At 36.0% G+C, this 21,536-nt stretch overlaps 1 protein-coding gene across 13 annotated transcripts in view; it reads right to left on the bottom strand.

Annotated features, from left to right (window-relative positions):
• Nucleotides 1-268: 268 nt before the first annotated feature.
• Nucleotides 269-21,536, bottom strand: part of QKI (QKI, KH domain containing RNA binding) — a 259,728-nt gene continuing 238,460 nt past the window's right edge. For 6 of the 13 annotated variants that reach the window (XM_006115169.5, XM_075924587.2, XM_006115172.5 and 3 more), the window contains 5 exons: nucleotides 17,327-17,414; nucleotides 13,190-13,486; nucleotides 10,270-10,344; nucleotides 7,321-7,441; nucleotides 269-3,257 (listed from right to left, as the gene is read on the bottom strand). In XM_006115169.5, the coding sequence (XP_006115231.1) occupies nucleotides 3,203-3,257; nucleotides 7,321-7,441; nucleotides 10,270-10,344; nucleotides 13,190-13,486; nucleotides 17,327-17,414 (636 nt within the window). In that variant the 3' untranslated portion in view covers nucleotides 269-3,202. The other 7 variants (XM_006115171.5, XM_006115174.5, XM_006115173.5 and 4 more) reach the window with 6 other exon arrangements.

Genomic DNA, 21,536 nt, shown 5'->3' with positions numbered 1-21,536 from the left:
CTACAAGAATAATGCTTCAAATAACGCTACTTTGTTCCCACCTCTACTGGCACCTATCCCCAAGGTAAAGGCCAGAATGACCAAAGCCAATTTAATAGTAGTGTGCAGAATGTCAGCCGACAAACAACATAAATACAAGTCATGTGTTATCTGTGGTCACGTTCTTCAGGGTTAGTCCAGTAACTCAAGACTTTACATTCTTCTGTCTTTGTTTGTTTATTTTAATTAAACATGTAATGGTTAATAAACAGACATAGTCCAGAGTTAGTAGGTTCGTATTATAACATTTATTAAAATAATGCTATGGGTTAATAGAAACAGCAAAGAACCAAAGAATTAAAATGCAAGCTATGTAAAAACCCAACTAAAACCCAAATATGTCTAATGTATTCATCCAGTAGCTAACTAAAAGCCCAAAAAAGACAACACTCCCAATATAATAAAGTACTGCAAAACAATTGGCAATTTTCAGTTATCAAAATTGTGGGTTTTGCATTTTTGTATCCTTTTTTTCTCAATCAGGAAAAAAATTGAATGTTTTATATAACATACATATAAAACAAGATAGAAAAATACATTATAAACTTGTAACAATGGCTGTAAATACATTATCTTACATGTTTCTCATAGGCAATAGGTTGGTTATGGTACATACACAGCATGAAACTACTAAGATAATAAAGAATAGACAAATACATGTCATCTGTACTGTTACATACAAGCGACACTCCCATCTACCCACTCTAAAAAAAAATTACATAATACTGTCAGAAAGAAGTCCTAAAACTACATATTTTAATAAAGAAAAATTCAATAAAGAATTATAATACTGAGAACCAAGGCATTCAGAGATTTCAAAAGTCATGCTTTTTTAAAAAATTTGATCCAAAATTTTGTCAACTATGTTTTCAAAAGTATGTTCATTCAAAGCAAACATTACTATTAAAGTCACACTTCTATTTCGTTCACTTACTTTCCTCCCTTTGATAAACATCTAAAACTCCAGGCTTATCATAGTTGAGATTAATCTGGATCAAATACTGGTATTATTTTAGCAAATCTCTTCAAATGTTTGAGTGTCGCAGGTTTATTAAACCAAACAAACAAAAATCAAAATGGCACAGCATATATACTGTAAGTAAAATCAAAACAATTGTATGTGTAACAGGAAGACAAAGCTGGTGGCATGATAAACACAAGCTAGCTGAATACAAAAGGTTGAATGTCTATTGCATAGTAAATAAACTGATAATTATTTCCAGGTGAGACAAGATGTTAATGAGGTCACCATACAGGTGCCTAAACCATAAGCCCTCTTTCTTAGCTTACTATTGACCTTTGATTTGGAAGCTATGAAGGTTTTCAGAAGGAGAATAAGTTGACAAGAGGGGAAATAAATCATCACCTGATATTTGCCAAGTCTAATACTGAGCCATTAGCAAACTGATACTTGCTCAATATTTTCTAATTCAACACTATTCAAAATAATGTCTCAGCTCGTATGCTGGTCCAGTTAGATGAATTTTTAAATAGTTGATGAGTCCCTTCTGCTTTTCTTTAGAGTAAATTTTTTTGGGACATGCATAGGTCAAACTTAAAATTAGTTAAATGAGTTCAATTTAATTATCCACCAAACTTTATTCCGTGGATAAGTATAAGGTCTGCTATACTTGTCAATATTTCAAATGAAGAAAGCTCCATGCTAACCCCTGAACAAAATGGAGCACTTGCTGTCCTATAAATATTTGTCAGCTAATGCTCTCATTTAGAATGAATCAAAACGCTTTGGTTTAGATTGAGCAAGTATACAAAATACAACATACATTACCTATGGTTTGAGATGGTAAAAATGTTGCAAGACTAATGAGGGCTATCAACTGATAGAAAAATAATCACATGTTTCACATTATAAGATTTGGCAAAGTTGCTTCATGCTAATATGGCAAAAATCAGGTATTTCAAATGGTCAACTCATTTGTCTTCCTTTCCCAGCTTCTTTTCACATACTGGGCGACTAAGTGGCATGCATTAACTTGTTGTTTGAGGGAGGAGCGGATTATACGAGACATTTGACTAAATGACCATGAAGAAAATAAGGCACTTCCTTTTCTTTAGACTTATTCCAATACTTAAAAAATAAAAAAGAAAGACAAAAAGGCTCTTTTGGTCATTTGTTTCTTGACAACCACCAGAAAAAATTATTTAATGAAATAAAGGGTTTCTTCTTTGTTCTTTTTTTCTTTTTTTATAACACTTGAAAGTATAAAATGCTACATTTCCAAAAATATATTTTTTCTGCACCAGCACCCTTGTATAGTAAAAGTATCTACTTTTTTGTTCATTTTGTTTCAATGCACTACACTTTATCTACAATTTCATTACATGTATACAGCAAATAGGCAAGCATGGCTTTTACATCCTTAATGAAATTTTTCTATACAGGGAGGTTTAAAAAAATATTTGAACAGTTTGCCCAGTAATGTGACACATAATGCATGTACCTTGTTCTCGTGTAATCTTTTAAGAAAATTTAAATATGGTTAAGGTAATCTTAACTCAGATTTTGCTTTCGTAGTGTTGCTGTTTTGTTCTTTGCATTAACATAGTTGTAAAAATTCATTGAAATCTATCTTTCATGGCACACGTTCTTTTAAAACATCCAATTTGGCAGGCAATAGAAAAAAGGCTGCAACTTTTGCCCTTTGACGGCACTGGTAGTGACTAAACAGCAAGTCAAATTTTGAATACTTTTTGGAATCCCTTCACCAATGACATCCCTGACCAAAGGTTCATGCATGATGCATCATCACACAGTACATTCAAAGAGAGCTTTGACTTCATTAGGAGAAGAAAAAGATTCCTAGAAGTCGCTCACAGTAACTGCCTCTGTCATTGGGTAGTTAAGGGACATCTGTCTCCATCACTTAAGTGAGGCCTTCTTACCGTTCGTTTAGGGTGGGATACTAAAGGACGATCAGTGCTGAGGGATGAATTGGACCTTATTGCTTTACTACTATTCAGTGCAGGTTCTAGAACCACTTTCACCCAAACAGGAAAAAAAAGCTGAGTTGGAGGACAATTTCTTTGTCTTTTTTGTTAGATGGTAAGACGAACGGACAAGTGCCTCAGCTCGCTGCACTGAAGACAGGCAAGCAAAGGCGATTACCAGTTAACTGATCAGCAGGCAGGCATGGTCAGGTCATCATTGGGTGAAGAGTTCAGAGGTCAGAAGGTCATAGGTTAGTTGCCGGTGGCGGCTGGGTGGTTAGAAACAAAAACAAAACAAAACAAAAAAACAAAATAAAAAACAAAAGAGAAAGAAAAGATAGAGAAGAGATTAGTTTCAGCTAGTGACGGCTTAATGACAACATGAAAACTAATCACAACTAATAAAAAAACAAGCATGTTTAATTCTGACGCACTGATTGACACCATCTACAGAATGCAATAAAATCATGACAGGCTTGTATCATGATTTAAACATATGAAGGAGAAGCCCACTCCCACAAAACTGGTTAACAGGAAAAAATAGAAATAAAATACAACTAACAACTAATGGTTAGTAGCAGTCGATGAAGGAAACTGGAAAACAAAAACAATGAATAGTTTTTGGAACTTGGTAAAAGAATTTTGAAACAACAGTCAGCGCAAAGAATCAGTATCTGACTGCTATTAAGCATTAGTATTTTCCCAGGTGCAAGCATTAAAGCACTATTAATGATGGATGTGATTATTAATAACTGTTTGTTAAAAGAAATGAATCTAAAGACTAAATTTTCATAAACAATTTGGTTTAACATAAACTATGGGCCAAACAAGGTTTCTTTTGTTCAATAAAATTTTTATTGCTTTTCAATTATTCTATTTACAAACAACATGGAATTTCTTGGCCTCATGATACAAAGCAATACTAAACTGTGGTCTAGCAGTGTAGGCATCATCATGGGAACCAGGCAGAGGCTAAGCCTATAATTTTAGCCAGCATTTTCCTGTTGAAAATACTATTTTACACATATAGGACACTTTTAAAATGCACTTGCATGTAAACACTGTAAAAGTCTTGCCATTTTAAATTCTATACTTCAAAAGCTCTAAGTACATCAAAAAATAGAGAAAGTATCTAACTGATACTAATAAGGCATTTAAAACTAGAGACAGCTTTCTTTATTCATTTTCAAAGCTAATACTCTGCAAATACAATAAAATCTGACATTTCATATACATTCCTGCTTTATATTTTTATATTTTAAAAGAAGCCACCTGTAAATACTATTTTCTTTTGCAAAAAACAAACAAACAAAAAAACAAACAAAAACCACAAACAAACAAAAAAATTACAGTAAAACATAAAAAAGTTCTCAAGTGGAAAGTTATCATTCCCAATGTTCTTGAGTTGTTCCTTCTTTAATCAATCATTCTCTCTCACATTGTCCTTCACCAAACTTGGTCCACTTAACAGTAGTACAATTTTTAAGACTTGTTCAACAGCTTAATCATATCTAATAAATTCTGAGGTTTGAGTTTTTGTACTGTTGCCATTCTGACTAAGGCAGAGGAGATGAAAGTGAGAAAGGTATTCAGTGCAATGTCAGATTTGTGCCATTTCATAAAATGAAATCTAGTAGGTGTGATGTTCACAGATAGCATATTTTTAATAATCTATATCATGGGTTGATTTACCTTCACATAATAATAATGGTTTCTATGGCCTACATTTAGGATACAGTTTATAAGCACTAAAAATTACTACTGTAGCTTAAATGAGACCACATAATCCCTGAATTTGTTCAAAATTCTGCTAAGTGGGATTTTAATTAAAACTGCTGTTGCAAATATAAGCCAAAAATAATAAAAATAAATATTTAGTGTGGCACAATCTCACCACTTTACAGGTATACGAGAAATACAGAATCTTAAAGCATTTTTTATACTGATTGCAATTTTGATTAAAATGGTATTAAAATTTTATATATATAAATTATGTGACAGTTGGTTTTGATAAAAACATTCAGAAAAATTATCAGCATTAATATTTCTTGTGAAGTATATAATCAAAGCAAGCTACCTTTTTAAGATACCAAAACACCTGTGATACATCCTCTGCCAAGTCCCTGGCCTTCTACAGTACACACAGGTTTGTCAACTGTGCAACACCATTTACAGTTTATTACAATTAAAATCAGTCAGTCTCTCTATGAATCAAATTCAGTTTTGGATTATTTATAGAGCAGGATCTTATTCTTAGTAGAAGTGAACTATATTTGTCAATCCTTCACCAATTATAAATGTTTGGTTATAAGAATAACATGTTTGGGGGCTCTTGTTTTAAACGCAGTGCTTATCCCTAAAAAGCTATGTAAAAAATGAAAACACACTCAAAGAGTGAATACAGTAGTACTATATAATAATATGAGAACCAGTTTAAAAGTTTCTTGTACTCCTAGACCCAAAGAATGCATGCTTATTTTAAGTGATATTTGACATCTGTTTAAAACTCTTTCATGTTAAAAAAACTAGTATTTTGGTTTGTTGACATTGTTTTTTAAATATCAATAATGGCAACATAATCCATGTGTGTCATAAATTGCACAGAAGGTACAATGTTGATCAAATTTTGGTATTTAAATTTTAGAGCCAAATTTTAAAACCCACATTAAACCTCTTCTATAAATTGGTTGTAATATGCCAAAAGCTATTCTTTCCAAAAGTTACCCTCCTCCTAAACTTCCAAAAAGTGTGCAAAATCTGATGTTTTAAAACTTGAAATAAAGTGAAATAGTGTAACCTATTTTTGCAATCTATTTTTTGTAATGTAAGGTAAAGATTATTTAAAACTCTGTTCATCAGAAATTATCAGCATAGTTTTAATTAAAAAAATATACAGGACACAGAACTATGTGTGTCGTTCATCAGAGAACATCTGCTTGTATTCTTTTTTAAAACATACAAATTAACTTTGAAGAGTTGTACAGATGGACAATCTACCATCAAAGAAGGGGCTATTTCTGTAGAAAGTGAAGTTATCCCATTATTTATTACTTTCAGTTCAATGATTTATAATTGCAACCACTGCCAAGGCAGCTGTACAGCTGACACAAATTAAAAATATAAAAAATTAATAACTACTACAACTCTGGCCTATTCAAATAAAGTAGCCAATAGATTAAAAATTCCATGCCCTGCTACAAAGATTCAGGCACCAGCTGTTCAAGGGAAATACCTGCCTAAACAAATAAGCTTTTCAACTGTGGCATGAAGGACACCAAATCTGGGCTCAGAGACCATCACTAGGAGCAGATTTTAGAGACACAGGCCTTGTATACAAAATGCCTTGCTGACCATCTTTCAACATGGGCCAGCATTACACTATAAGGGAAGGTCAGCTTAAGGTACACAATTCCAGCTATGTAAAAAAAAAAAATACACTTCGGCACAGTCATCACAGCAGGAGGTTTACAGGAGAAACACTCCCATAGATTTTCCTTAGTCCTCACGAGGAGGAGTAGTACTGGTGCAGACAGGGATGCCCTCAGCATTCAATTCAGCGGGTCTTTATGCAATGAAGACGTGGACAAAGAATAAGAACAACCCAGCAGACTAACCACTGTGATGGGATGTAAGGGGAAAAGCAATTTTCCAGGTAACCATAGTTTTTTATATATCTGTGCCTTTCCTAAAACATTAAAATGTAAAGGACTACATAAAATGTAATACATATCTAAAGGCACATCTATACTGCAGGTCAAAAGAAATTAAGATACGCAACTTCAGTTATGTCAATTGCGTAGCTGAAGTCAAAATAGCTTAACTCAGCTTTTGGTGTTGTCTATACAGCAGGAAGTCAAAGGAAGAAACCCTCTTTCTTCGACTTCCCTTACTCCTTGTGAAATGAGGGTTACAGGAGTCAGACTAAAAAGTCTTCCATCTCGAGAGTATTTCGAAATAATGGCTTGCTGTGTAGATCAGTGGTGTTCAACCTTTTTAAGCAAGAGATCACTTTCTGAATTTAAGTGCAATCCAAGATCTACCTTGTACCCAAATACCCTTGCCCTGCCTCCTTTGTGCCCCTTCTCTGAGGCCCTGCCCCTGCTCACTCAATCCTCCCTCCTTCCCCATCCTCTCTCACTTTCACCAGGCTGGGGTACAGGCTCTGGTCTTGGGTTAAAGAGATTTAAAGTGTGAGAGGGGCTTGGGGCAGGCAGTTGGGGTGCAAGAGAAGGTTCGGATGCAGGGGTGCTCAGGGCTAGGGCAGGGACTTGGGGAATAGGAAGGGGTTCATTACTGGGGTAGGGGTTTGGGATGTAGTTGAGCACTGCTTACCTCAGGTGGCTCCTGGGTGGTGGTGCAGTGGGGCTAAGGCAGGCTTGCCCCTGTCCTGGCCCCGCACCACTCCCAAAAAGCAGCCAGCAAACTCCATCCCAAGTCCTGTTGTGCCCCCCTTCTGCTCTGTGGAGATAGGATACAGAGTGGGAGAAGGGGCACCTTGACATCAGTGCACCTCCTCTCCCTCCCCTGCCCAGCAAGCAGGAGGCTACCTGGGTGGGGGTCAGCTCCAAGGCAAAGGGCAGGAGATGAGCAGCAGTGAGGGAAGGGGCAGCTGAAGTGCCGGCACTTGATCGCCTCTTGGCCAAACCAGTTAGGATCACCTGTCAGAGGCTCCAAGATCTACCAGTAGATTCCGATCTACTGGTTGGTGACCACTGCTTTACACCTTATTTCTAGTCTGAATTTGTCTAGCTTCAACTTCCACTCATTGGATTTTGTTACACCTTTGTCTGCTAGATTGAAAAGCCCTCTTATCAGTTTATTTTGTCCAGATAGGTACTTATACACTGTGATTAAATTATCCCTCCCTGTTCTCTGTGATAAACAAATTTAACTCTGAGGGAGAGGGGACTCAATTTCTTGAAATGTGAAGACTGGCGTGCGTTTGGGAGTAAGGCTTCAGGGTGGTGGATTTTAGATCCTCTATCTCTCCGTTATTGTAAGGCTTGTGTAACAATCAGTAGAGACCTGCAAATCAACAGATATCTGCTTTATATCAAGAGATATCTACATACATGAATGTGGACGCAGATATCCAGTTCATATTCGTGGATATGGATATGGGTGTGGATATACATTTTGTATTCGTGCAGGGCTCTTAATGTATATTCTAGACCAGTGATCTCCAACCTTTTTAAGCACAAGATCACCTTTTTGAATTTAAGTGCAATCCAGGATCTACCTCACACCCAAATACCCTTGCCCTGCCTCTTTTGTTCCCCTTCTCCAAGGTCCCACCCCTGCTCACTCCATCCTCCCTCACTCCCCCATTCTTCCTTCCTATCATCAAGCAAGGGCAGAGGGTTGGGGGGCAGACTCTGGTTGTGGGTTAAGGGATTTGGAGTTTCTCTGAGCTGAGCCGGGGCAGGGAGTTGGGGGTGTAGGAGTGGGTTCAGGGTACAGGCTCTGTAAGGGAGTTTGGGTTGGGGGGGACCTCAGGGCTAGGCTTGTGGTGCAGAAGGGGGTTTATCACTGGGCAGGCATTCAGGATGCAGGCTCCAGCTGGACACTGCATGCCATAGGTGGTGCAGTGGGGCTAAGGCAGGCTCACCCTTACCCTGGTCCTGTACCACTCTCAAAAGCAGCCAGTAAACTCCCTCCATCCTAGGCCCTGTTGTGCCCCCCTTGATTCTGTGGAGATAGGCTACAGGATGGGAGAGGGGGCACCCTAACATCAGGGCCCCCTCCTCTCCTTTCCCTGCCCAGTAAAGGGGACAGCTCTAAGGCAAAGGACAGGAGATGTGCAGCAGTGCTGCAGCTGAAGTGCTGGAGGCTCCAAGATCTACCAGTAGATCCCAAACTACTGGCTGGTGACCACTGGTGTAGATGCACATTCTGTTATTTTGAAATAATGTCAGTTATTCCAAAATAATGCTGCTGTGTAGACATACCCTAAGAGAGCCCCTCTCTTTGGAATTGATGTTTGTGGTTTCCATGGTACTCTGACGCAGATCTTAATGAATTAATAGAAGTAGAGGCATAATCTAAATTATAGAGTGTATAAGCTAAATTCTATGATAGGAGTAGACATGCCTGTCCTCTGAATTTGGCTTTACGAATATCAAATCAATGAAGCCAGTGGATATCCTATTTTGCTGAAAACAGGTCCTTAGGATAATAATACTTAGCAGTTTCAAAATGCTTTGCATCTTTTAAGCATTGTACATTATTCCACACAACACCTTATGAGGTAGGAAAGTATTATTATCCTTACTTTACTGATGGGAAGGTGACCTGCCAAAACTTACACAGGAAGTCAATGGCAGAGTTTAGCTAGGAGGCTGGGTGTTACATTGCACAATCTGCACTACTTCCTAGTCAATGAACAACCCAATGTCAATAAACCAAAATCATCACTTTTCTTAATAAGCTTAAGTAATCCATTCAAGGGTCCAAGGCCATACACAGATGATAAGTTACATTGCATGAACAGGAGAAAAATGAAGATTTATTTCCATTCCCTGGTTAGTTAAAAGAGATGTCCAAATACTGGATGTCATCTCACCAACAGGACTTCAAAAGTTGCTTCTTCAGACAATGTATTTTAGCAGCAAACAACAAATACCAAGAAATCCATTTTAGCAAAAGAACATAGAAGAATACCATCTTTACTGACTCAAACCCAACAAACTTTTGAAGTATAATCTTCACAGTCCTTATTTTATTGAATTAAATTAGCTATCTGAGAACATGATTCTACTTTTAGAGTTATACAGTACAATGGCTCAAATAGTTTATTAGAAAAAAAAGGAATCTAAATCTTCAGTTTTCTCCATACAGGAGGCATTTATTCCTTTACTTCCTTCTCATTAAGCGCTCATCCATTCATTTTATTTTTGCAACACCAATCTGATATTTCCACATCAATTAAAAGAGCAAGTTTGAGGTGAAAACCAATTAACTAATATAGCAATGAATTCTGAATATTTCCTGATGAAGCTGAATTCTATAGTTTTTACAAAAGAAATCAGTTACAACATTTTAAATATATCACAATTTATATATTTTAATAAATGGGAAAGCTAAAGAAATTGACATATCTTTAAAGTTGCAAGCATTTCCAAAACTCTTAAAATAGTCACTACTTAGATTTTTTTTTTGGGGGGGGAGGGGGGAATCAATGAAGGGGTCAAAATATGGTATTTGGTTAACCAGCTGTGGTGTTGCAAATTTCACGTATACTCAAAGCATTTCTTATAAAAAGAACTGCAGAACTAAACTAACCTCGGTCTGCGGTCACAATCCTTTGGTAAGGATGGACACGCATATCGTGCCTTCGAACTTTAGTAGCCACCGCACCTAGTTAAATTGCAATTACCAAGACAAAGTTAGAAAACATTCAAAGGTAAACATTAACAGCAGGTTTAGCAAAATGGATTTAAGTGATCATTTACTACAAAAATTCATTTTAAGAAAGCAACTAGTTAAGGCACAGTAGTTTCAAATCTTAACCTTAATATATGAATTATATCTGTGCAGATTAATATTGCATTTATATCAAACATCCTGGCCTTATCTCTTTAATCCACTCATTTGCAATCCCAAAATTACAGTATTTCATGAAATCTATTAGATCCAAGAATATTTAAGCTTTACTAGTCACATATTCAATGAAGTGCCTTTTTTTGCAGCAGCACTACTTCAAATAATGCCATTTTTAATACTGACAATTTGCTACCGTTACGACCACTTCCAGTTTCTACCATTAGAAAAAGTTTGAAAGCAATTCTTCATGCCTACAGATGTGGTTTTAAATTTTAAGTCAATAAAGTATGAACTGCAATGAATTAGGTGATTAGTAAAGCAAACAGTATAGAACTCTTAGCAGTCAGTATACTACTATACACTCATAAATTATAGCTACTTTGGTAATAATAGAGACTAAACCAAATTAATAGCACTATTTTATTTTATATCTATGTGCAAAAAAAGTGCAAGTAAGTCACTGACTGCTAGGCTATTTTTTCAAGACTGCTGAAACTAAGCATTTGTTAAATTCAGATCTGATGAGGGTTCAGTTAAGACCGTTCTTGAATTCTTAGCCTTTCGTTGGGAAAGCCATACCTACAGATAAAAGGAAGGGAATTAAAAAATTAGTTGCCCATACTGACTTTTCCATTACTACCAACACCAACACCACCACCACCCATTGCTGTAATTTTTAAGGGAACTACATTAAGAAACCTAAATAGTTCAACAGAAAAATGGGCAAAAATAAGCCTATTACTGGTATGCATGTATATGAATTACAACTTAAAACTCAACAATGTACCATTTCAAATCTTTTTGTTCTGTCAGGAGTGAACAAAGTTACTTTCAATTTCATATTAGAATCAGTAATTCTACACTGCCCAGGTTACTTTGTATTATAAATGAAGGGTTTTTTTTTTTTTTTTTTGGTGAAAATTCCTTTTCAGTCGTCAGCCAAAAGGGCATTTGCTTAGATAGCCCTACTTTCTCTCTTGCTCTTTCTTCCCTCCCCCTCCCCTTGTGTGCTTTAAGCAACACTGACTGTGCAGGAAGGACTGACACATATACTAAAAAAGTAATTCCTTCCTTCCCAGCTCTTCTTAAACGAAAATGTTGCCAGAAATTCATAAAAATTCTCTGCAATGCATCAAGTAATTGCCATGCAGTAACAAATTTAATCACTATTTTTTTTACTCATCAATTATGTCAGGTAGAGATATTCTGTATTGGACTCAGCAGACGGCTACGGTGATACCAACTAGAGTGAAACTACCTCAACAGACCCTGTAAGTGCCAGCACAAAGGACTCATAGGTGGAAAAACAATGTGCACAGGATCCAAAATTATCAGTAACAAAGAAAATTATCAGTAACAAAGAAAAGACTGCAAAAAAGGTATAAAATATTACATTGTTACTAATTTATCATTTTTGGATTATTTCAGAAACTAGGCAATAGCAATAAGCTATTCTTGAAAAGGTCCACTGCATTATTTTGACCAATTCAATTTTTTTTTAAAAAAAGACGAGAGCTAAAATTGAAAATGACGAAGTATAAAAGTACACTTTTCTGTCTACAATGCCAAAAAAACCACATTTAAATCTGTACACACACACAGAACATCTAGTAGTATTCACTTAACTGAGCATTGGCTTTTTGTGTTTCTTTCAATAAGATATTGACTTTGAATCTTAGTGTCCAATGTTCATTAGAGACTTTTAGAATTTGTGTAAATCAATAGCTGCTGCTGAACAAACTTTAAAGATCAAAGTCCTATAAGTCAACAGAATCATGTAGCACCAAGGTCACATACAATTCAGTAAAAGAACCAGAGAGAAAAGATTATTCAAATTCTGGGAGTAGGGAGGAGAGAAATTGCATTGAAACAGTTTAATATTGACTGGTTAACTGCATTAAAAACAGCAGATGTATTCTAGCTTTCATCTAGCAAGTCAATGGACTGACATACCAGATATGATTGACATTTCAATCAATTCTATAAAAAATGGTGTCAGTAATTTTTCTAATTCCATTTTTCTCTAGTCTTGTCTTAAAAAGAACCAAGTTTATTTACTGAAACACTTTTTTTTCCCTGTTCAAGACAGATTAATCGGTTCCTGCCAGTGGATTAATTCATCAGATCTATCAATAAACACAGTATTTTTAGTCTTTTCCCCCAAGAATTGTTGGTTACCACAAAATGTACAAAATTAAAAATGATCCCTTTAAGTATTATTCTCAATTTATTTACAATTTAGGAAAGTACAAAATATGTACATTATCTATGCATTTCAATTCCTATTTACTTTTATTCTTGTCTAAAAGATGTTTCCATTTGATAGAACAAAAACTTAAAATGTATTACAATTTGATTAAACACAATTTTGTTTTTAAAAAATTAGAAGTGCTTCAAAATAAGTATTGACCTTTGCAAAACATATGTATTTAGCAATCTATATTAAACAAGTAAAGACTTGAACATATTCAAAGCATTTTTCAAGGGAAATTATCAATCTTTAAAAGAAACAAACTAGGGTCAGAGCTCTCTTTCCAAAACAAAGTTTTAATGAAACAATGACTCATACTTTTCAAGTCAAACAATAGTAAAAGACACAATAAAGCATCCTTAGAAAATTTTCTACAGTTCAGTTAATCATCTCAGTAGAAAAACTTACCTAATACACCACTAGGTTCAATGGGATACTCAAGAATTGATGTCGCTGGTGCCAGTGTATAGGGATACTCATAGGGTGTGTAAATTAAACCAGCTTCAGGTCCTGGAGGAACTATTGCAGCAGTTGGATGAGGAGTTCCGTTTGGCATGACAGCGGTCTGTATCTGTCTGATCAAAGGCATTATGGTAGGGCCAGCTGGCGTAGGAGTACGCAGGGCAGCTGGTGGGAGAACAGGCGCAGGCCCAGTAATAATCCTTGGAGCCTGGGCTGTCGCTGCAAGAGAAAAGGCAAGGGCTGCTACAGTAAGCAAAGAAATTTAGAAGAAAGTATGGAGATAGCAGTACAAAACGTGAAAAGAATAGGAAAAAGGGGAAAAAGTAGGAAAGAAGAAAAATAAAAGGAAATCATTAGTACATGCGCTGATCACACAGTGCCAAAGCACACCATTCAAATGCAAACAGCTTTCCATTTCTCAGTGTGATTAAGTATGAACATGCAAAATAAAAAAAAAGCCATTATAAAACAGTGAAGTAGAATTCTAAAACATGTTACACGGCATAAAAGCTAAATTTACATAACATTTCTTTAACCTATGCTTTCAAGACTGTCTGAGATTAAGATGCATGCAGAAGATACATGAAAAATACTGTTGTAGTCATACGTGGAATGTAAATGTAGTGCAACTATAGAATCCGCAGATAGCCACTTATACAGAGCGGTCACACAAAATGAAAAATGATTTCGTAATACTTTTTGCTTACCATAAAATTCTATTTCAAATTTAATAAATATCCCCTTTTCCAGAATCACTGGGATTACAAATGACCTTGTAATTGTGGGTGTCCTTTTTTGACTCTTTGTGATGAGGATATAGGTACAAAAGGTGGTATTTGTATCCCATTTTCAAAAGTATTTTCTTACTTTCATTTTATATTAGAAATTATTTTAGTATACTGTATTTTTCACAGTTTTTCCAGAAAGCGTAGGTTAGAGGAAAAAAGTATTTTAAAAGAATGTGAACCTAAAACATTAAAATTAAATACTGTTTAAAAAGGGTTAGCACTGACCAATGTACACAGGTTGGAAAACTTATCAGGTGGTCAATCCTCAAGCTTAGATTTTACGGGCTTGTCTAAATGCAGAATTCCAATGATTGTACTTAAACAGTACTTTTAAACTGATTTACTTAAACCTGCAGCTGGTTGGAAAATCCAACATTTTCCTGGAAAATATGTCAATGAAAAATATGGCCTTTGGAATTATTCAGAAATTTTTCACATTTTCTGTGGAAATTTCTGAAATGAAAATAAAGTATTTCATGTAGTCTTAAATTTTATTTTGTTGAAAATGAGAAATTTCTGATTTCCAATTTTGCTTCTGGATTTGCAGGCTTCTGTTAAGTCAAAATGAAAAAAATCTGTCACACTTCAAAGTGTCTATTCAAAATAATGTTAGAAATTGTTCAGATGAAAAAAATTGAAAATTTGAAGAAGCTCTAATTAAACTGGCTCCATGGGCACACTTATTTTGGTTTAACCTGAAGTCAATTAGAAACAGTTTTAAGCTCTGTTTGGGCCACTGAAACCAATACAAGTATTCAAAGCGGGGTTGTACCAGTTTAATTAAACTGATTTAATGTCTGGTTTATTAAAAAAATAACAGAAAAATAATAGAAGGTGTGAAAAGTATCCAATCTAGGCCTGGTCTACACATGGCCGGGCTCGACAAATAATGTAATCTACTCGCCTGTGGCGAGTAGACTACAACCCGGAAGAGCCGGCGCAGAGCGATCTGCGCATGGTATAATTATTTTGATTTGGAGTGTTATATTTTAACCACCTATATCAGTAAAAACCTAGTGTGAACATAGTTATACCAAAATAGCTTAACACCCTTTACAAACAAAAAGAAGCTACAATGGTATAAGCCCTTTAATATAATTAAAACTGCAACCCACTAGGCCTATGTCTACAGGCTTTTCTCCAGTGATTGATCCATTGGCCATCGATTTGATCTCCAAACGCTCTCCTGCTGACTCCACCAGAACAAGAAGAGTAGCTGGAGTCAACAGGAGAGCAGTCCCTGCTGACCTTCCTGCACACAAGACACCATGATAAGTATGTCAACTTCAGCTACACTATTTGTGTAGCTGAAATGACATAGTAGATCAAGGGTAAGGACTAGTATAGATAAGCCTGAATTACAGAGTGTAATGCTGGCTTAGCCCTCTACTGCAGACACAAATGTATAACAAACTTTCTGCCAGTGAAGGACCAAACACCTCCTTGAACAACATTAGCTCTGCTAAGTGAAGCACTCTTATTTCTGCACAATTGTATGTATGTGGGGGTTTTGTCCCCACAACTGTGTTGGCAATGGATGTTTTTTCCCTTCATGTCTGATAAATATAGTTTATACTGGAGTAAGTTTTAATTGTAGACATGTTCTTGGGGAGTCATACCTTTTTAACTATACCATTATAGTTAAATCAGTATAGCCTTTGTGAGTAGACTAGGCCAAGAGCTCACGTGTAGACTAATCTGAATTGTGCAAATTTGTTTAGAAAAAGCCTACAATCCACAGATATCAAGTAACTGAAACCTGAGTGTCAGAACCAGGTTTATTATTCACGATGTTCAAAACTGCTATGCTTGTTTTTATTAAAACACATTTATTTCAAATGCCAAAATATACAGTAGGAAGAAAAGCTCTTTCGTTAAGATTAAGTAATCGGCTCCTTTGATTATGGAAAACTTTTGCCTTCACAAAATCTGGGTCCTTCAAAACAGTGAAGAAAGATTTGACATTACTAACAGATTTTAAGGGTGGAGGGGAGGGAGAGAGAGAGAAAGAAAAAGCAGGCCCCTATTCTATCTTAAGCTTTTAAAGATTTAATTAAAAAATTCAGAAATCAGAAAAAAGGTACCAGTCCAATTTCTCTCTCTCTTCAGGTTACCTTAATCAGATCTCATCTGAAGATGTTCAAGTAGTTAAACCAAACTGGTATTACAGCTCTCATTGGTTTGTTTTGCACATGACCATTCATTAAAAATTGTAATATAAATCCACATGTATAAGGGCAATATTTTGCAAATATCAGTATGCCCTTAGTGAAAAAGATGACATGACTGCTTAAATTTGACACCTGTATCTCTGAGAGTAAAGATTTGGGAATTATTTTAAAATCTGAGTTTTTATTAACAAGCTTTTATATTCTAACATGAAGAGTTTATATCAAAGAATAGTAGGCACATGTAACAGGTACTCTGATAACCAAATACATGCCATTCAGTTTCAAGTATAAAACTGTATGTACATGCATGCTCAAAGCAATCTAATGGAATAAGAACTGTTACAAAAGGGCTCATCACTCCACTGATCTCTGTGAACCTGCATGTGAAATTAGTTGAAGAACCACTGAAAAAACAACATTGGGGTAAACATGCAAGCAAGATGACAGGAAGGTATACAATATAGAATATGTTATTTACATTATCTTGAACCAGTTATATTTACTTAAATCTCTCTAAAAAAAGTGAATCTTTCTTCTTTTACAGAGAAATAAAAACCAAAAATTATGAGGAATACAACAGCTTCTACAGTTTGTAAACATAAGAGAGCTGGTCTACATTGAAAAATTACATGGACATAGCTGTCTGCCTCATGGGTGTTAAAAATCCACATTCCTGATAGATATCATTGAGCTGACCCAGTCGCTGATGAAGTTTGTGCCATATTGAGGGAAAATTCTTCTGTCAACCTTATCTCAGGGAGATGGAATGAATACCTGTAGTAATGGGAGAACTCACTGTGTTTCTGTACAAAACATCTATACTGAATTTCTACAGTGGAACAGCTGTGCAATTGTAATGCTTTAAGTGAAGCCACAGCCTTAAAAGCTAGCTTTTAGGGCTGAACTTTGATCAAGATGAAAAAATAAAAAAACTCGCTGAAAAATGTTTCAATACAGACATACTGACAGGAAAAAAGTCAATATGCCTTGCAAAAGTACTAATGGCACTGTCTCAGTCTCTTCAACAGATATGCATCAGTGCATTAGTCAAAAGGAGAAATATTGGGAAACAAAACCTGTGGAAACTGCTTTCCTACTGGCTCCTAGAATTGTGTCATGCTTACGTGATTTGATGTTGGCGTCTCTGTAGGTGCCATTCAGAATTGCAAGTTCCATTAGTTGCATCTTTTTAAGGCTGTCTTCTCCTTCTGCCTGCATACGAAAAATAGGAAAGAAAGTTAGAATAATGTTTTATCAACCAATCCTGTGCATATGACTTGAGAGAGAGGAAAACAGACATTTCTCTGAAGGTGAATGGAAATAAACATTCATATTACACATAAATCTTATGGGAATGTTTACTTCCATTTATCTGAAAGCATTAGAAGTGTAAGTAGCCCTCCAACAATTGATACTGGATATCAGATAAAAGTAAACAAAAAACCAAAAAATTACAAAAATAGAGCTAAAGTTTAAATCTCTGTTTGAAAGATGATTTTAAGATTTTAAATGAAAAGGTACTACCTTCCAAATACCTGTGGCAGATACTTGGTTGGTAGACTAAATGACAAAAAATGCAAATACTAAATTATTGGGGCTTGTATTAGCGTGCTTCATTATGCACAATATTGAATATTACATAAAAAGAAATAATTTGGGCAGTTATTCTGATTATGAAGTCTCCAACTGTTAAAAGTCAATGTTCATATCTGCAGCCAGCTTCAAATTCTGGATTCAAATAGGTTAAATATAGCATGCAGGTAAGTTGGTACAAGGTCTATGAAATTCAGCAGTGATGTAAAATGCTGATGTAAACTGGTCACAAAACAAAATTAAGTAGCAAAGCAGTACGACTTGCACTCATTTTGTACTCCTAATTGAATGCCAAACCTGTGTGATCTGAAGGCTGGGGGTTAGAAAGATGAATATACTACAGTTTGAACCTCTTTAGTCCAGAACTCTCTGGCCCGGAAACCTCAGTAGTCTGGAATGATTTTAGTTAGCTGAATGTCCACTTTCCATGGGTGTGGCCAAGTTTCTTGCGGTCCCATAAAGTTTGTTTACAGCTACCAGCCCTAGCTCTCAGCGTTGTGTGTTATTTAGCTCTAATTTACTCCTAAATGTCCTCTAACAGTCCAGTAGGCAGTGAAAGTTTTGGTAATGCTGATAGACAATATTGACCTCCCGTGGTATGGAAAATTCTCTGGTTCAGAACTGGTCAGGTCCCGAGGGTGCCAGACTAGAGAGGTTCAACCTGTAGAAAGTAACTAACAAGAGATTGTATAACAATAAATCAACTTCACTACCTCCAAACTAGGCCTCAGTCATGCAAAACATTTAAGCACAAACTTAATTTTAAGTATAGAATTAATCCTACTGAAGTCAATGTGAAATATTTTGCTGGATTTATCCAAGCACCAAACCCAAATCAGCCCTGGTAAAAATGAGCACAACATTTACTGATTTCAGAAAAAAATTATATTGGTTTATACCTGATCTGGAATTTGGTTCCCAAAGAATATCTAACTATCTTTGTTTTTGTACTCTCACTAAACAATGAACAGGTATAAATTAAATTGTATTGCCATACACACATTTTCCAATTAGGGGATAGCTGTAGTAAAGTGCCATTTTTGTTAGTGTCAGAATTAGGCTCTGAGTCTAGGTCTCCCCTCCATATGAATCTCATGGTCAACAATATTGTTAATTATTCTCACTGAAAAGTAAATGAAGGAAAAAGAGAAGGGGTTTGGATACTCTGTATAACTCAATAACAATAGGTGAAACTTGTAATGTTTCATGTGTTTTGTTCTAAGAAATTGTCTTCTGATATCCTGAAGAGACACTTAATACATTCAGTCTAGTTTCCCAGTGTGTTGAAATGTGATCATATAATAGCTCTAGAATCTTTCTTTTAGTACCTTGCTGCTGTCTAAATGTAAAAGCTACTCATAAAAGTTTGCTTTTTCACTTGCTAAGAAAAAAAATAGTACTTTTGTCTAATCTGCAATAACAAATTTCCCAATATTTATGCCACATACTTGCATTAGCAGAAATACTACCATTTTCGTAACTTACATTCCACAATCCAGGTAGCAAAATACTTGTTATTGAAGATTAGACAGTTGTGTATATTTGATTATAGAATAGCATGCCAGGTCACCACCATATAATTTAACAATGCTTCAATAACTACTACACTCTCTTGGAGATTTAAAGCTGGATGGAATATTGGCAATTTAAACCAAACTGAACATGGTTTGCCCTCCTACATTTTTGTTACTTTATTTTAAATTTCTGCTTGAAAAGAAATGTGATATGTCTACTTGTACGTGGTACTTCACTGTTGTAGGATCTGGAACATTAATGCCACATCAGCAGCTTTTTCCCATTTTAGTTTGAATTTTTAAGCAGTGTATTATGTTCAAAAGAAAAAAAACACCTGAATAAAACTTCAGAAGAACTAGTCACATGGGCATGATTCCAACTCTTCCCAGAAGATGGCACTGTTTATTACATAATGCTATCACCTTTAGGCATAGGTGGTTATCTTATTACTGTATTGCTCTACCTGTACAGTTTAATGACCTGTAGTTGATTATGCATCGTATAACTTTGTTGCTTGCCACATCTTTTCAAACTGCCAAGTACAAAAGTGTTCAGGGCCATTTTGTGTGCCCACACATCCTGTGCTATCAAATCCTCCATTCCAGTTTCATTGGCCCTTATTCTTCAGCTGCCAGAGACTCTAGTAGTTTTAGTGTCACAGTATGCAGAAATGGGCATGTGCTGTTGTCTGACCTGTCCTCTCTCTTCACAGCTGATCAAATGAGACACACTGATGCAAGCTATTTTAGCTCCAGGCATTTCTGCAGGCACTCTGCTGAAGCAATGAGGGGTTGCATCAAGGATACAAAGGCAAACTCTAAAGGGACAGAACGCTACCTGTTCAGTATCTACAACAAAGCCCAGTCATTTGTACAGAGAAGAATCTGCTTTAAGCAAACATCAATAAGGGCACTTAAAGCCAGATTTGCATTTCTTAGTTTAAGCTCAAGTGATTCACTTAAGCCTTTCATGCTCTTAATTCTTCACTGTTACCCTTGTATTTCCCAGGTACAATATAACGTGCTGATTAAGTAATAAAACATTTTAAATGGTACCTTACTTACCTTGAAACATCTCTTTGTAATAAGAGCATTCAAGACTCCTTACTGAATGCAAAAAGACCGAAGGAATGTAGGTAGGAATTTTTAATAAGATACAATATATATTGAGGAAAAGTACACTAAGTCTTGTTTACATTTTGCTAACAATTTCTCACTGATGCTAACTGCAGTTCAGCTACCCCGTAGCAATGTCAGGAGCTACCAACTGCATTTTAAGCAGCATGTCATCTAACTGTCAGAGCAAGTCTAACATGCACAGTGCTAAAAATGCTATCGATAGCTGGCTACTCACTTATAACAGGGATCCCAAAATTATTAGTATCTATGAAGCTGGTGTTAGAAACTGCAGAAAACTTATTTAATCATTTCTGTTGTGAATATAAAAATTTTATGTTATTGCAAGCATCTGAGTTTAGAATTCTTGCCTTTTGGATAGAAGAGGACTAGAAAGAAGATCTTATAAATTATGGTTATTAATGCTATGTTACCATCTCTCTCTCTAATCGGTATTGAACAAATGCCTATAATAGTAAATAGATACTTTTTATGAAATTTTAAAGAAACATAATAAATTACTGACCACCACTAAACCTAAGATTAAGCTGTTTTAGTAGTGTGAGTAGCTGAACTGAAATATCCGGTCATGCTTTACCAACCTCCCAGCCACCCCTCTGACCTACAACTGTTAAATTTTGTGCATGTCCTTCCTCACCACTGCTTGAGGCAGGGTGTGTTGACCATACATTATGCGAATATGCAAATATGCAGAGCAACTCATTAACTAGCTTACAAAATGTCAAATGGAATAGCAAATTTCCCAGCTATGGAGAACACGTACAGGTTGGACCGCCCTGGGCCTTCAGGATATGACTGGTCCCTGATAAGGGATTTTTCTGGACCAGGGGAGGTCATTTCTGGCTGGCTGCCAACTGCCCCCACTGGGCTTCTTGATTCCCCCCTACAGTTCAGCTGAGCCACGTATATCGGGCTTCCCAGCTCAGGTGAGTTGCACATCACCCCACCCCCACATAGCTCTGGGCTCCCAGCCCATCCTGTAGCATGCCAGGACACACTGATCCTGGAACATCTGTGCACCACAGATGTTGCTAGACCAGAGAGTCCCAGTTTACAAAAGGTGCAACCTGTATTAATAAAAACTAAAAAA

The sequence above is a fragment of the Pelodiscus sinensis genome, chromosome 3, assembly GCF_052426305.1.
Source record: "Pelodiscus sinensis isolate ZL-2025 chromosome 3, ASM5242630v1, whole genome shotgun sequence".
Lineage (NCBI taxonomy): Eukaryota > Metazoa > Chordata > Testudines > Trionychidae > Pelodiscus > Pelodiscus sinensis.
This window is presented reverse-complemented; position numbering and strand designations above follow the sequence as displayed.